This window comes from Hylobates moloch, unplaced genomic scaffold (assembly GCF_009828535.3).
Source record: "Hylobates moloch isolate HMO894 unplaced genomic scaffold, HMol_V3 SCAFFOLD_18, whole genome shotgun sequence".
In the NCBI taxonomy this organism is placed as follows: Eukaryota; Metazoa; Chordata; class Mammalia; order Primates; family Hylobatidae; genus Hylobates; species Hylobates moloch.
Window position 1 is genome coordinate 68,406,645 of NW_026652293.1, and position 14,923 is coordinate 68,421,567.

The window sequence follows — 14,923 nt, forward strand, 5'->3', positions numbered from 1 at the left end:
TACTGTCACATCAAAAGAAAGAGCTTAGTAACATTTCTAAATAATTAAAAATACATCCTATTAAAATTATAAGTGAAAGAATTTATCAGTGAAAAATGTAAAAATTATAGCATATTTACTGTACAAGGAGATTTCTCCAGAAATATTCTTAAAAGAAGGGTTAGCTCTTCTGAACACGTTCTTGAACTCATCAAAGATACCAAAAGATCCACCAATACTCTCTGGCATGCTAAATTAAAGAAAGGGGGAAAAAAATTAAAGCTAGTACACAATTAGAGGAACAAATGAGCAATTTCACCAAAAGAGGTAAAATACTATTATCACTTTTTGAATGGATTATAAAAAATCTAGTATAGGAATCACAAAATTTGCGGAAGAAATAGCAATATAACTAAATGTAAATCAACCAACCAACCATCAAAAACAACAAAAACCACTTTTCTTTTTATTATTTTTATTATTATTATTATTTTAGACAGAGTCTCGCCCTGTCACCCAGGCTGGAGTGCAATGGCACAATCTCGGCTCACTGCAACCTCCACCTCCCAGGTTCAAGCAATTCTCCTGCCTCAGCCTCCCGAGGAGCTGGGACTACAGGCACGTGTCACCATGCCCAGCTAATTTTTGTATTTTTAGTAGTGACGGGGTTTCACCATGTTGGCCAGGCTGGTCTCAAACTCCTGACCTCAGGTGATCCACCCGCCTCGGCCTCCCAAAGTTCAGGGATTACAGGTGTGAGCTACCATGCCCGGCCAGCATGAGCTCACTTTTCTTGAATATTAATTAGCTACAAGTAAACTAAGGGCATTCTTGAAAGAAGCATAAATCAATATAATATTTGTTAAGCTAATACTTCTGTATCATGAAATAGTCTGCTATCTTATCTTGAAAATGTTTAAATTATATCTATCACTATTTAAGTACAAAATTCGATGACAAGTAGTGGAAATATTAAAGATGATTTAAATACTTAAATACCACAAGCTATTTAGTTTGAACATTTTCTTTATTCCATGATAGGTTTAGCATAAAACATAAATGGTGATACACAAATTCATAGAATTCTTTAGAGCTAAATAATAACTAATATTTGTAGAGCAAATTATAGTGTTCAAAGTATTTTTACATGCTTTATTTCAGCTGATCCTCACCAAAAACAAAAAGCCCTAGAAAATAAATATCATCTCCACTTTGACCTGAAAGAAATAATCTTGATTTAAAACCTGAGATAAGTTTTAAAAGACTGGTAGTTTTGGAAGACCTAGAGTTTAGAGAATAGAAGCCGTATTTAAGCAACATATTTTGTAGAAGTAATGAGCTGACACAGTAGCAAAATAGTGCATACATCTGGAGAGACTACTTGCAATGAGACTATAAAATAGCATGGACTTTATCCTGTACATAACATGAATCCATTAAAGGTTTTTAAGTAGGAAAATAATATGATCAAAGTGTGTGTGCTTACTTTTTTTTTTCCAGTTCAAAACTGACAGGTTCCAGTTAAAAATGGGGGAATGGATATATACACTTGCTTCTGTGTACTACTGAAAACTCATAGCATTAAAGTACAGAATTATAAGAAGGAAGAAACCCGTAACAGCAAAAATATGTGGGGGCAGTGGGCATTGGGGCACATCTAGTAAGAGATTTAAAAATATTTCTTGAAGATGGAAAAGTAGATGGAAAAAAGAGAAAGCTGCAACCTAGAATTCCTTTGAATTACAAAGAGGTTCAGAGCAGTAAGAAGCCGAGCTGTCCATCTAAGGTCTAGAGAGAAAGTGAGAGTACGGCTAACAATACAGGGATTAATGAAAGGTCTGTCTGTGAATATCCACCTCTCTCCTGTTTCTCAGTAGAGAGCACAGATAGTTCAGTATTCACTTTTAGGTCCCAAACATGATAACTCTTCTCTAAAGAAACAAAATGGATTACCAGGCAAAAGCTCAGGTGTATATAGGCTTTTAGCATCATGGCTACTGAGTGTAACTGTACAGTCTGCAGACTGAACAAACTGCCTAACCAAAGGGAAAAGTAGAGACTAAAATAAAGTCTGAATGCTGTATGCCAAGCCATGCATCCTGGTTTTGGGCTGTGATGCCTGGATCAAGAAAGGGATGCCTTTTTTCCCAGTGCAAAGACATTATACGCCAGTCAAGCCCTATATGTGAAAGATGCATTTTTCTAAGGTATGCAAACTGCCATGTAGGGTAATAGTATCCCTAATGGTCCCCCAAAATAAAGCTCTCTTCATTAGGGTGTTTGGGAAGCCCCTAATCATCCAATGGCACATTCACACAGAGCTCTTCAACATACTACCCACTCAGGAAAGAGGCCAAAATAGAAAACAAATTCACTTTCACAATATTAGAGGAAATCTCCAACAGTTTTATTAAATATAAATGGGCTAAAAAGGTTCATAAAAATATTAGAGAATTAGCAACCTAAAGCAGTAAAAACAATATTTAAAAAACAAAAAAACTGACAAAACTGACCCCAGAGGAAAAAGAGATAATTTGGGGACAGAAGAAACTTTAAGATGTTTATTACTATAATCAAATATATACAAGGAGATATTATATCCTTATATGAAAAAGAACCAGAAAACAATAAAAAAAGAGCTCTGAAATATTAAAATTACCGAAATAAAAAATTAAATAAAAGGTTGGGATTGAAAAAATGTCTCAAAATGTAGCATAAAAACAGTGACATAGTCAATATGACAGGAAAGATTATCTTATCTTTGCCAGATCAATTGGGAAGGCTCAAGATTACAATCAGAATACAAGAAAAAAAGAGGAGGGAATATGGAGAGGAGAAAATTATTTTTTAAAATAATAAATCTTTATGATCCTGTATTAGATCTAATATATGACATTAAAAGCAAAGCAATGAAAGATAGAATAGACAAACAGGACTTCATAAAAATCTTTTAAAACATGCTTCAAAGTAAACCATCAAGAAAGTTAAGAGACAGCACAAAGAATGGGAGAAAATATTTGCAAACCACATATCTGATGAGGAACTTGCATCTAGAATACATAAAAAAACCTCTTACTATTCAATAATCAAAACATGAATCACCAGTATAAAAATGGTTGAAGGATTTGGATAGGCATTTCTCTGAAGAAATCCAAAGAAAATATGCAAATAGCTAAAAAGCACACCGCTATGGTGTAAATATCTGTCCCCTCCAAAACTCAAGTTGAAATTTGGTTGCCATTGTGGTAGTGTTAAGAGATGGGATCTTTGGGAGGTGACTGGGTCATGAGGAGTCTGCCCTCATGGGTGCGATTCATGCCCTTATGAAAGGGAGAGTTCAGCCCCCTTTTGCCTCTCTTCCTTTCTGCATTTTGCCATGTGAGGATGCTGCAAGAAGGCCCTTGCCAGATGCTGGCACTTTGATCTTGGACTTTCAGTCTCCAGAACTGTGAGAAAATAAATTTCTGTTCATTATAAATCATTCAAGTCTGTGGTATTCCATTATAGTAGCACAAAAGGGACTAAGGCACACACAAAGGTATACTTAATACATTAGCCTTCAGGGAAATACAAATCAAAACCACAATGAGATACCACTTCATATCCACTAGGATAGATGTAATTAAAAAGGCATATAATAACAAGTGCTGGCAAGAATATGAAGAAATTAGAACCCTTATACACTGATGGTAAGAATGTAAAATGGTATAGCCATTTTGGACAACAGTCTGTCAATTTCTCAAATGATTAAACACAGAGTTACCATATGATCCAAAATAAATGACTCAAGAGAAATGAAAACATATGTTCACACAAAAAATTGTACCTAAGTGTTCATAGCAGCATTATTCATAGTAGAAAAAAAGGAGAACAACCCAAATGCCCATCAATTGATGAATGGATAAATCAAATGCAGTATATCCATACAATGGAATGTTATTTCAGCCAAAAAAGAAAAGAAGCAGGGAAGGGGAAAAGTAACTTTATAATGGAGAGACATGACAAACACTATTTAATGCAAGTGATCAAGGTCAACATCAACAATTATAAATCATGTTGACAATATGTATCCTTGATATGATTTAATGACAATGGCACTTTGCTTCTATGATCTTCCTCTCAAAAGCCCATACCCCTAGTGTAGTCATGACTTTTGACAAAGGTGCCAAAACCATTCAATGGGGGAGGGACAGTCTCTTCAACAAATGATGCTGAGAAAACTGGATATTCACACGTGAAATAATAATAATAAAGTTGGGTCCTTACCTAACATCGTATACAAAATTTAACTCAAAATGAATTCAGGATCTAAATGTAAAACTATATATCCCTAAGAATAAAACTTACAGGGAACACTCCATAATATTGGATTTGTCAATGATTTCTTAGATATGACACCAAAGGTACAGCCAACTAAATAAAAAGATAAATCGGATTTCAAAATGAAAAACTTTTGTGCATCAAAGGATACTATCAACAGAGTAAAAACACAACCCACAGAATGGGAGAAAATATTAACCTATCACATATCTGATAAGAAATCAATATCCAGAATATATAGAGAACTCTTAAACCTCAACAACAAAAAAAGAAACAACCCAATTCAAACATAAGCAGAGGGCTTGAATAGACATTTCTTCAAACAAGATATACAAATGGCCAATAAGCACATGAAAAGAGGTTCAACATCACTAATCATCAGGGAAATACAAATCAAAATCACAAGATAGCACAATGAGAAAAATGTCAAACAAATTCTGATACAGGGACATTCTGACCAGTACCCCTCAAAACTGTCAAGGCCAACAAAAACAAGGCAAGTCTGAGAAACTGTTACAGTCAAGAGGTACCTAAGAAGACATGACAACTAACTATTATGTAGTATTATCCTAGATAAAATCCTTGAACAGAAAAAGGACATTAGGTAAAAATTTAAGAAATCTGAATTATGGACTTTAGTTAATAATAACGTATCAATATAAGTTCATTCATTATAATACATATATCATAAAAAATTGGATGTTAATAATAGGGGAAACTGGCAGGGAGGGGTGTAATGGGAGAACTCTCTATAATATCTGTTCAATTTCTCTGTAAATCTAAAGCTGTTCTAAAAAATAAAGTCTATTAATAAAAACTGAAGGAGAATTGCTTAACCTGGGAGGTGGACGTTGCAGTGAGCTGAGATCATACCACTGCACTCCAGCCTGGGCAACAAGGGCAAAACCCTGTCTAAAAAAAAAAAACCAAAACAAACAAACAAAAACCCCCCCCCAAAAAAAACACTGAAAAAAGGAATCCATGCAAAGTAAAAAATTTAAAAAATGATTAGAAAGAGAACTAAAGTGCTGAAACATGCTACAACATGAAAGTTGAAAGCATCATGCTATGTGAAAGAAACCAGTCACAAAAGACCACATATTCCATTTACATGAAAAATATCCAGAAAAGGAAGTAGATGAGTGATTGCCAGGGGCAGGAGAATCCATGCAGGGGAGGGTTAAGGTGCAATAGGCAATAAATGCTAAAGGGTACAGGGTTTCTTTTGGGGGTGATGAAAATGTTCTAAAATTAATTGTGGTGATGGTTGCACAGCTCTGTAAATAAACTGCCTACTACAAAACACTGAACTATACACTTTAAGTAGGCGAATGTTATGGTATGGGAATTATATCCCAATAAAGCTGTCATTAAATAATGGAACATAATTTCTCAGAGTTAAAAACACATATTCAGATCACAAGGATTCACTAAGTGCCTAGCATAATAATAAAAATACACCCATATACTAAATAAGTAAATGAAGGAGAAGAGAAAGCTTTTCCTTACAGTACAATCTCAGTTAATAAATGAAGGAATGATGGAAACAGAAAATCACTATTTGGCAGATACCACAGAATTAACTGTTTCAGTCAAGAATCATCATACTTTCATATTTTTTTCATAATACTAAAATTAGTGGATGAAAGAATGAGAAAAAATACATTTACATAGTCTCAAGTTATCTCCCCACAAGATACTTATTAATTATAAAGGGAAAATAGTAACTTTACAATAGAGAAACTTGGCAAACACTTCCTTAACCACATGATCAAAGTTAACATCACCAGTAGTAAGATCCAGATATCATAAGTCCTTTTGATATGATGCACTCAGAAGGACCCAATATCACGTCTGAGTATTCCTGCCAAAAATGTATAACCTGAATTTAATCATGAGAAAACATCATACAAACCAAAATTAACGTCTCGTGTAGGCTAGCCTTAATTCTCCAATTAAAATTTAGATTTCTTGTGATTAGCAATCATTAAGAATTTCTCAAATGTCTGAGGAAGTACCAAGTACAGAGTAATCAATATCAGATATGGCAACAACATGGCATTAGACTGGGTTACAGTCCCCACAATGCCACTTCTTTGTATATGATCCTAAACAACCCAACCCTTTGGAATCCAGATTTTCCTCTCTATAAACATACTTGCACTCTGTCTATTTCGTTGTGTGGATCTGAGGAACAAATGAGATAATGCATATAAAGACACTTTTTTGAAATCACAGAGCACTATGTCAATGCAAGCCTTTTTTTTTTTTTTTTTTTTTTGAGACAGGGTCTTGCTCTGTCACCCAGACTGGAGTGCAGTAGCACGATCATGGCTCACTGCAGCCTTGGCCTCCTGGGCCTAAATGATCCTCCCACCTCAGCTTCCCAAGTAGCTAGGACCACAGGCATGTGCCACCACACCTGGCTAATTTTTATAGAGACGGGTCTCTCTATATTGCCCAGGCTGGTCTTGAACTCCCAGGCTCAAGTGATCCACCTGCCACCTCAGCCTCCCAAAGTGCCAAGATCACAGGCATGAGCCACCACACCCGGCCAGAAGCCATTATTATCAACTTTTCACATAAAATAATTTCAGAGCTATTGTTTAAAACAGTTTCAACTTACCTTGAAAATCAGAATCAGCCTGTGTTAAAATACTCAAGAACCCTCCTAAAAGATTTTTCACAGTTCCCTGAAGATTAAAAAAAAATACAAAATTAAATTGCTTACCTCACAGAAGCATGAAACAACTGTAATGTCATAATAAATTATATGATAGGGTATCTACTATATATGTATATATGTATTTAAAAATGACTAAAAAGACTACTATGTGTAGGATTATACTAATTTTCATTTTCTTTTTATACTGATTTTTCAAAACAGCGAGCATATATTAAAATTAAATGCATTTAAAAAAATATTACCCATTCTCAGAAATAGATGAGGATTTACTACTGGCTAGCAAAGGACATTAATTTTTTATGCTACTTTAGAAAACTATGGAATTAGAAGATTTTGGAATACCACTTGTAAGTATTCACCTGCGGTACCAGAAAAGATAAGTAATCATCTCAAATAACTTTCAGAAAAGTTGGGTTATACATAAGGAGATGTTATTGGGTAATGAGTCTGAAAAATATTGATCACATTTAACTAAATGAATTTTTTACCTGTTGCATGAGCAGAAAAACATTCTTTTCTTTCTGCCTAATAATTTTCAAAAAACTCTCAAATACATGGGCAAGCACATCAAGTTTGGCTTTACTAGCAGAAAGCAAATTTAATTCCAGCATACAAATCTCAGGATATATTATTTCCCCTTGAGTGAGGTTTTCGAGTAAGTCATTTGGACTGCTTGATGCACTGAAACCTTCTGTTTCAGACTTTAAGTCTACCCCTGAAAAGAGAAAAACAAAAGGTTATTTTTATTCCCTAAACACTAAATATGTCTAACTTTATTAATCATTTAGAAGATCTAGTGGCAAAAGTACTATCCAGAGGATGCTTACAAAACCTTTTCCAATCTTTTCCTATAACACAACTTTTGACAATGATATGGATATTTTGAAGATTAATGAGTTGCCTTAAAAGCAATTTTCATCTTCAATAGAACTACAAATTTTACAAATAAGAATTTTTACAGACATATGATAGAGATTTAACACATCCCATGGACACAACTTTAAAAAAAAAAAATCTATTCAAACTTTCTGACCCCCCAAATACCTAAATCACAGAGCAGTTCAATTTGCCTACCCAAATCTTTGTGAAAATAGTAGGCTTGACTAGTGGTTGGATGAATTATCAATTTTGCCTTCTTCGTAAGTGAGAAACAGACTCTGTCTTATTGAATATTGCATTTTGGAAAATTTGACTTATATGATCTTTTAAGATTGCTGTGCTCTTAATAAAATGTTGATACAGTTAAGAAATTTATAAATTTCTACCTAGACCAGAATTCTTTAAGTTGAGATCTACTTAGCAAACATAAAAAACGAGGAAATCCAAAATTATAAAGTCAAATCTGTACTATGGCAAGCTGTACTATAAAAAAAAGTAATAAACCAATATTTTTTCAAAAAGCACCAGTCATGGGTCCATCAAGCCCTTTAAGTAAGATATCAGTGATAATTCCCATTCACTAGATGAGAGCAAGAAAACTGACTGTGAGGAAGATATACTACTGAGAACTCAGTGAAGACTAGCAGTGGCTGGGTGAGGTGGCTCACGCCTGTAATCCCAGCACTTTGGGAGGCCGAGGCAGGTGGATCATGAGGTCAGGAGTTCGAGACTAGCCTGGGCAACATGTGAAACCCCATCTCTACTAAAAATATAACAATTAGCTGGGCACGGTGGCGGGCTCCTGAAATCCTAGCTACTTGGGAGGCGGAGGCAGGAGAATGGCTTGAACCTGGGAGGTGGAGGTTGCAGTGAGTCGAGATCAACGCCACTGCACTCTAGCCTGGGTGACAGAGCAAGACTCCATCTCGAAAAAAAAAAAAAAAAAAACTAGCAGTACTAGGACACTCACAAGGCCAGCATATAAAAAGATGGAGTCTTGCCAGAAGTCTCTTGGCTCTAATCAACCCATCTTTTCCATGCTACTCATTTTAAATCCAAAGACAAGGGAGGAAAGGATCATAGGCAATATAGTTCCATCCTAAAGACAAACTGAGCTGTGGTAAACTAAGAAGAAATCTATGCTTGGATGTCACAGACAGGTGTCTTCATTCCTTGTATTATGTATTCTTTGTAACAAACTGCCTGAATGCTCTTCCTGCCAGTGTTTGTCTGCCTAGCTTGATTTCATTTAGTCCTCAACGTAAACATTGCCTCTTCAGAAAGGACTTCCCTCACCACCCAGTTACTATTATGACATCACCCAGTTTATCGATTTCTATTTTATTATCTACTTCTAGTATTTATTGTCTTTCACACTAGAATATACATGAAACTGGGGACTTTGTCCTTCACTCCATGTTCTTAAGCACTCAGACCATGTGTGTGATAACAAACTATATCACATTGTTGCATATATGAATGCCAGACTGTTGGGAAGATCAATAAAATGATTATGCAACACATTTGTTAAACTGTAAGGCAATACAAAATTATAAAGTGGTATTATTATGAACCATTTTGCTATTTAATGATCTGGCTTGCAGATCGAATTACAAGCACTTCAATGATATTTTACCATCATCCTGGGTTTCGCCATCTTCAGGATTGCTTTCACTATCTGCTTCGTAACCTTCTTCTTCAACTAAAAGTTTAAAACTACAACACTGAGAATCCTCAGCTTCTTCTGAAAAATCACCAGGCTGGGATGACAATTCTTCTGCAGATTGATGACTCTATAAATCAGTGTAATTCAAAGGTTGTAACATTTGCTTGTTTTTAGTAATAGAATACTTATTACTCAAAAGTCATGTTAAGGACAGTTTCAACATTTTCTTGAAGAAAAAAACTTAGTAAACAATATGAATCATTATAAATTATGAAATTCACTCAGCAAAATTTCCCAGATCCTTTCAGACAACTTAATACCTCAAAAAAGGGGTTTCTAACAAAGTAAGTTATAGGTCATTTCAGTTTAATAAATAAATCTATGTAAGAAATTCTAGTTATACAATTGGAAATGACTAAAAACGACAATGTGGTAAAATTTTACTTCACACAATTTAATACTAATATATATTATTGGTGCACATTTGTTAATAAAAAAGATTTTTTCATAAGGATTTTTATAAATGCCTCATAAATTAGGTAACTAGAGCAGACAAGACATTTTTTTCAAAGGGATTAATTAAAAGATCTCAGAATGCAACTGTCTACATAACAAGCATCTCAGAAGTCAAGAGTTCCAGTACTAACTTCCTGTGCAAGAAAGAAATTTTCCTTCTCTTATAAAAATTCCACTAATACCTTCATTTTAGAAAACATTTTCACTTAAAGAAGCTCAGAATACTTCATCATTGTAACAACAATAAAAGGTAGAATAAAGTAGGTATTTTAACATTTTACAGTTAATCAATTAATTCAGTAATATGATGAACTTATTCATAGCTATTTCAGCATGTTTTTAAGTTATGGCAAATAGTAACATAAAATGTTATTTCAAAACCTTATAAAACATTATATATATGGCTAGATCAAGGAGTTAAAAGAGAAGTTATATAAAAAATAAAGGACAGATGGCAATTAAAGGTAAAATAAACATAAAATGAGAGGGAAAGAAGCCAATTATGCACCACATAATTTTAGGAAAGAAAATTACAATAGTTGTTTCAGGAAAAAATGTTAAACAACTAAAACACTGTGACTGCTATTTTTTTGTAAGTACTAGTCATTTTTATGTTGAATGATTTAAAATTAATGTGAGTAGAGAGTTCTGGAAATATTAGCTGTACCACCAAAGAACCAGATAGGATAGGTAAATCATCACCATCCCTGAATTAGCATTTAATAAACTATCAGGTATATGTAAAATATACCAAATCAAGTAATATATTTCTGTCCTAACTGGAAGTAATTCTCAGTAAATTTCCAGATTAGATAAGGAAAAGCATATCGTATTGCTCTCCTGTTATGTGTAAGATGGGGCAATGACAAAACACTGTCCATCCCATCACATATCCATCACGAGGAGATAAGATCCACTGAACTCATCTGACCAAGTCCTAGTCCATATGCTCTAATGACATTCATCAGCGTCCTAGTCTCATCCCACACTTCCACCTCTGCTGGTCATACCCAAAGAACACAACTATATGTTGTTATTCATACCTTCTCAGTCATAGCATCATTATGTTCAAAATCTGCTGAATAATTCCCGAGGGCAACTCGAAGCAGGGCATCAAATAAAGGCTTTGCTAGTTGTGTTTCAATCACCTTTGACTGGGAAAGATGGTCCCTCATTTCAAATAATATATTTTCCACAGACAAGTTCTAAGGTAAAATAAAAAAGACTAAGAATATTAATAACCATTAAAAAACTAAATGATGAAAAAATAAATAATAAATATTTACCTAAGTATAAAGCTAATCCATTTATTTGCAGTTGATATGAAAGCAAAATGACTATATAAATATCTAGCTCTATATAAACATCCTGTTAAAATTAACAACATTTTTATTGATAAAATAGTTCATCTTATTTGGTTTTCATTGCAGCATGGTAAAGAATGGCAAGAAATTAAGCTAAGCAAAGAAGTCAAAGCAAGACTGAAGAGTTTTGTGTGCTGTGTTAAAGCATGTGAATTTCAATTGTGGAAATTCAGTGTGGAAGCATCAGGATTTTTTGCAGATAAGGCAACATGGAGGCTGGAACTGAAGTAGGAAGAGCCTGTTGGCCGACTGAACAGTTAGGTGTAAGTTAGTGAGGACAGAAGAGGTCTGCAATATTCCAGGTCCCTAGATTCCTTTTTAGTTGAGAAATGATCTCAGGAGAAAATTTGTAAGAATGTGAGGTAAAGCAGAAGAGGTTAGGGAAGAATCTGGACAAAGATGTGGTTTTAGGAGAAGTCTAGTCCCAGCCTCATTTCCTGGGAAGCTCTGGAGCCTGAAGTGCCCCACAATGATTGTCCCCACTTCTTAAAGCCACATCTATCAGCATTAGCTATGAGCATCCTTCCCAGGCATCTCCCATCGGTCAAGGGCGATTCCTGGAAGATGGGTGCTGATGCGCAGATGGTGAATGGGTGATCAGTTTGGTAAAGGAGATCTGGGCAGGGCAGCCAACAGCATCACACAAAGATTTAGATCTTTCAACTTTGAAACACAATATCCATTATTATTCATCTGACACTTATAAAATGTGTGTGTATGTACGTGTATATATATATAAAACATAATATATATGTGTGTGCATATATATGTATATATATTACATAAGAGCTGGACTAACGACAAGGTATTACCTGATTAGGTAACTCCAATTCCATCTTCTGTTGACTAGTTCTGGCACCATGAAGACAAATGGCCAGAAGGGCTTCCAAAAGTCGTATACTCTGAAGTGAGGTCTCACTTTCTGGACTTGTAAATATCTTTGCTTCCTCGGGAGCGGCTTCAGTAGCTGAAACTTGTTCCACATTTATGGAAGAAATATGCTGTAACTCTAATTTACCTAAACTGTCAGCACTCTTTTTTAGACTATCTAGTTCTGATGGTATGGGGTCACTTTTTATAGTCAAAGATAATAAATCTTCCTTCACAGTTATCTCAGGTTGAGAAATTCTGTTTAAATCCTGGTTTTCATTTACATTTGTATCTCCCTCCTTTTTTCCTTGCTCCTCTTTGCAACTTCTGAACAGTTTCTGTATTATCATAAATATTAACTTATGACATACTGGGAAACCACCAAGCCTATAAAACTGTTTCTGGAAGACTGAACTCAACATGTAGATCCAACGACACATAGACCAAATGTCTGCTGCTTGGTGCATATATTCAGGAGAAGGCAAGACAAGGCTCTCGAGAGATAAACATGGCAGCATATGACTTAAAGGCTCGCTGGCTGTGCTGTCATAGCCAGAAGTATCTTCTGAGTCATTGGCCGACTCCCTATCAGACTCTGCTTCTTTACTTATGCATAAAAACGCCACACAGAGGAATAGGTTTATTGTGTTGATATGAACATCTTGGTTAACAGTCTTCCGTCTCTTTGGATAAGCTTCTTTGAGGCCAGCATAAAATTTGCTGAGACTCTGAGGAGAATCTGAATAAGCTTGCTGATGATGAAAAGAAGTACCCACATGTACAGAGGACAACTCCTTCTGTTCAGTGTCTATCCCATCAATACCTGGAACTGAGGCATCTTTCTGTTGCTCCCCTAGGCTGATTATCAGAGTTTCAAACGCTTTTAGAGAATGACTTCGAATACCATTTAAGTAATTTAATTCGATTATTTGACTTACTCCATTACAACTCAAAAACAAATCTCTTATTACCCTGTGAAAGAAAAAAAGCATGTAAAAAGGTTTAAATAAAGAAACATCATTTATAAATAGGTACATATAGTATTTAATATCACTATTGCATGTGGGGTATACTAACCACTACCTAATTTTATTCATCAATTATCAGGCTAAAGTTCTTAGTTAAATATAATTAGGACCTCAAGTTACTTTCTAATTACTCTGATATCCTTCTTCAAACATTTGTATATATGGCTCCAGCAGTATCTAAAAAGAAAAGATTACCTGTCCCACATTAAATGAAGCAATTCAGGGAAGAAAATTTTTCTCCAAATGGCAAATTCTATATACATTCTGAACACCACAGCCACCACCACACTTGAGGTGGACACCCTGAGGGCAGGCAAGCATGTGTTTGTTCGTTAGTTTGTCCGCCTGACGGTTCATTTGGGAATCTGTTTACTTTAAATCTATACCTTATGAAGGGTAAGAATCACACTACAGAGCTGAAAATCTTCAGAAGGCTCAGCATCACATGAATTTCCCTTCTAATTGGGCTAGTTGAACAGAGTCAATGGTACAAATACTATAAAAGGTTTTCAACTCTGTCTCCAGTGAGACTTGTGTCTAGATCATTGGAATCCTAGTAATAACTTTAATATAAGCCAGCTAGGTGATTCTCAGCCCTTTCATCACAAAGATTCAGGTTGTCCACAAATATGCCAAAGAGTTACAAAACTTTCACATCAGTCAGTTCTATTTATACAATGTCAAAATGTCAGAAAAATTTTTAAATGACTGTAAGGCATTGATTTAACATCAATAATAGTTTTAAAGTAGTTGTACTAAGATTGACCAAAAAATGCCACACATGAAGATATTAATGATAGGTTATTTCTGTATAAGTTTCTAAAATGGTATATGCACTAATTTGAAAGGCCAGTCTACCTATTCATTTATAAAACTATTTTTAAATGCACCAGATTTGGCAATCACAAAGTCTGGAAAACTCACTGATAGGATTAAAAGTAATTTTAATCTTCTTATTTTTGTTCATCTATATTTTCTAATTTTTCTACATATATTGCAGAGGTTATAAATGTAAATATAATATTTTAAAATTAATAATCCCATTAGTGCCTCTGCCTCAATAATCGTTTTATGTATTATTTTATATGTAATACATATTTTACATAGTTGTAAATAAGTGAACACTATTTTAATTGTTTATATTTTACCCATAAGATACTACAATCATTTTCTCATATTCCAATATGATTTTTGTAAACATTTTCAATGGCCATAATATTCTATCAAGGAAATATAAAGTAATTAAACTTGCTCTGCTCTTGGATATCTGTTTCATCTACATTTTTCTCAGAAGTATATCTAAAACTTTTCTTTTTGTTGAGAAATTAAAATCAATGGCTCTATCCTCTTCTCTATAAACAGCTCAGTAAAAAATGCATACATACATAAACAAATGGTTAAAACAAATCTGACATGGAAGGAGAACATTTTTTGTTGACAAATTGAAATTAAATCCTAGGAAAGAATAAAGAGTAAATACGATCACACTACTGCCAAGGCCCTGGAGATATCAGTGTTAGAAGTTTAAATGCATACACTTTATCACTCACTTGAAAGCATCCAATGAAAAAGATCTAGACACGCGCAACAACCCCCAGCCCCCCCACCCCAACAC

General features: G+C 34.6%; 1 protein-coding gene across 4 annotated transcripts in view; it reads right to left on the reverse strand.

The window, feature by feature from the left end:
- Positions 1 to 14,923, reverse strand: part of LYST (lysosomal trafficking regulator) — a 218,835-nt gene that overhangs the window by 128,140 nt on the left and 75,772 nt on the right. For all 4 annotated transcript variants that reach the window (XR_004244971.2, XM_032136200.2, XM_032136199.2 and 1 more), the window contains exons 6-11: positions 12,223 to 13,252; positions 11,090 to 11,251; positions 9,501 to 9,657; positions 7,474 to 7,700; positions 6,926 to 6,992; positions 120 to 229 (exon numbers count right to left, since the gene is read on the reverse strand). Coding sequence is in view for 3 of the 4 variants with exons in the window: in XM_032136200.2 (XP_031992091.1) it covers positions 120 to 229; positions 6,926 to 6,992; positions 7,474 to 7,700; positions 9,501 to 9,657; positions 11,090 to 11,251; positions 12,223 to 13,252 (1,753 nt within the window). In the remaining variant the exon portion in view is untranslated. The remainder of the gene's footprint in view (positions 1 to 119; positions 230 to 6,925; positions 6,993 to 7,473; positions 7,701 to 9,500; positions 9,658 to 11,089; positions 11,252 to 12,222; positions 13,253 to 14,923) is intronic.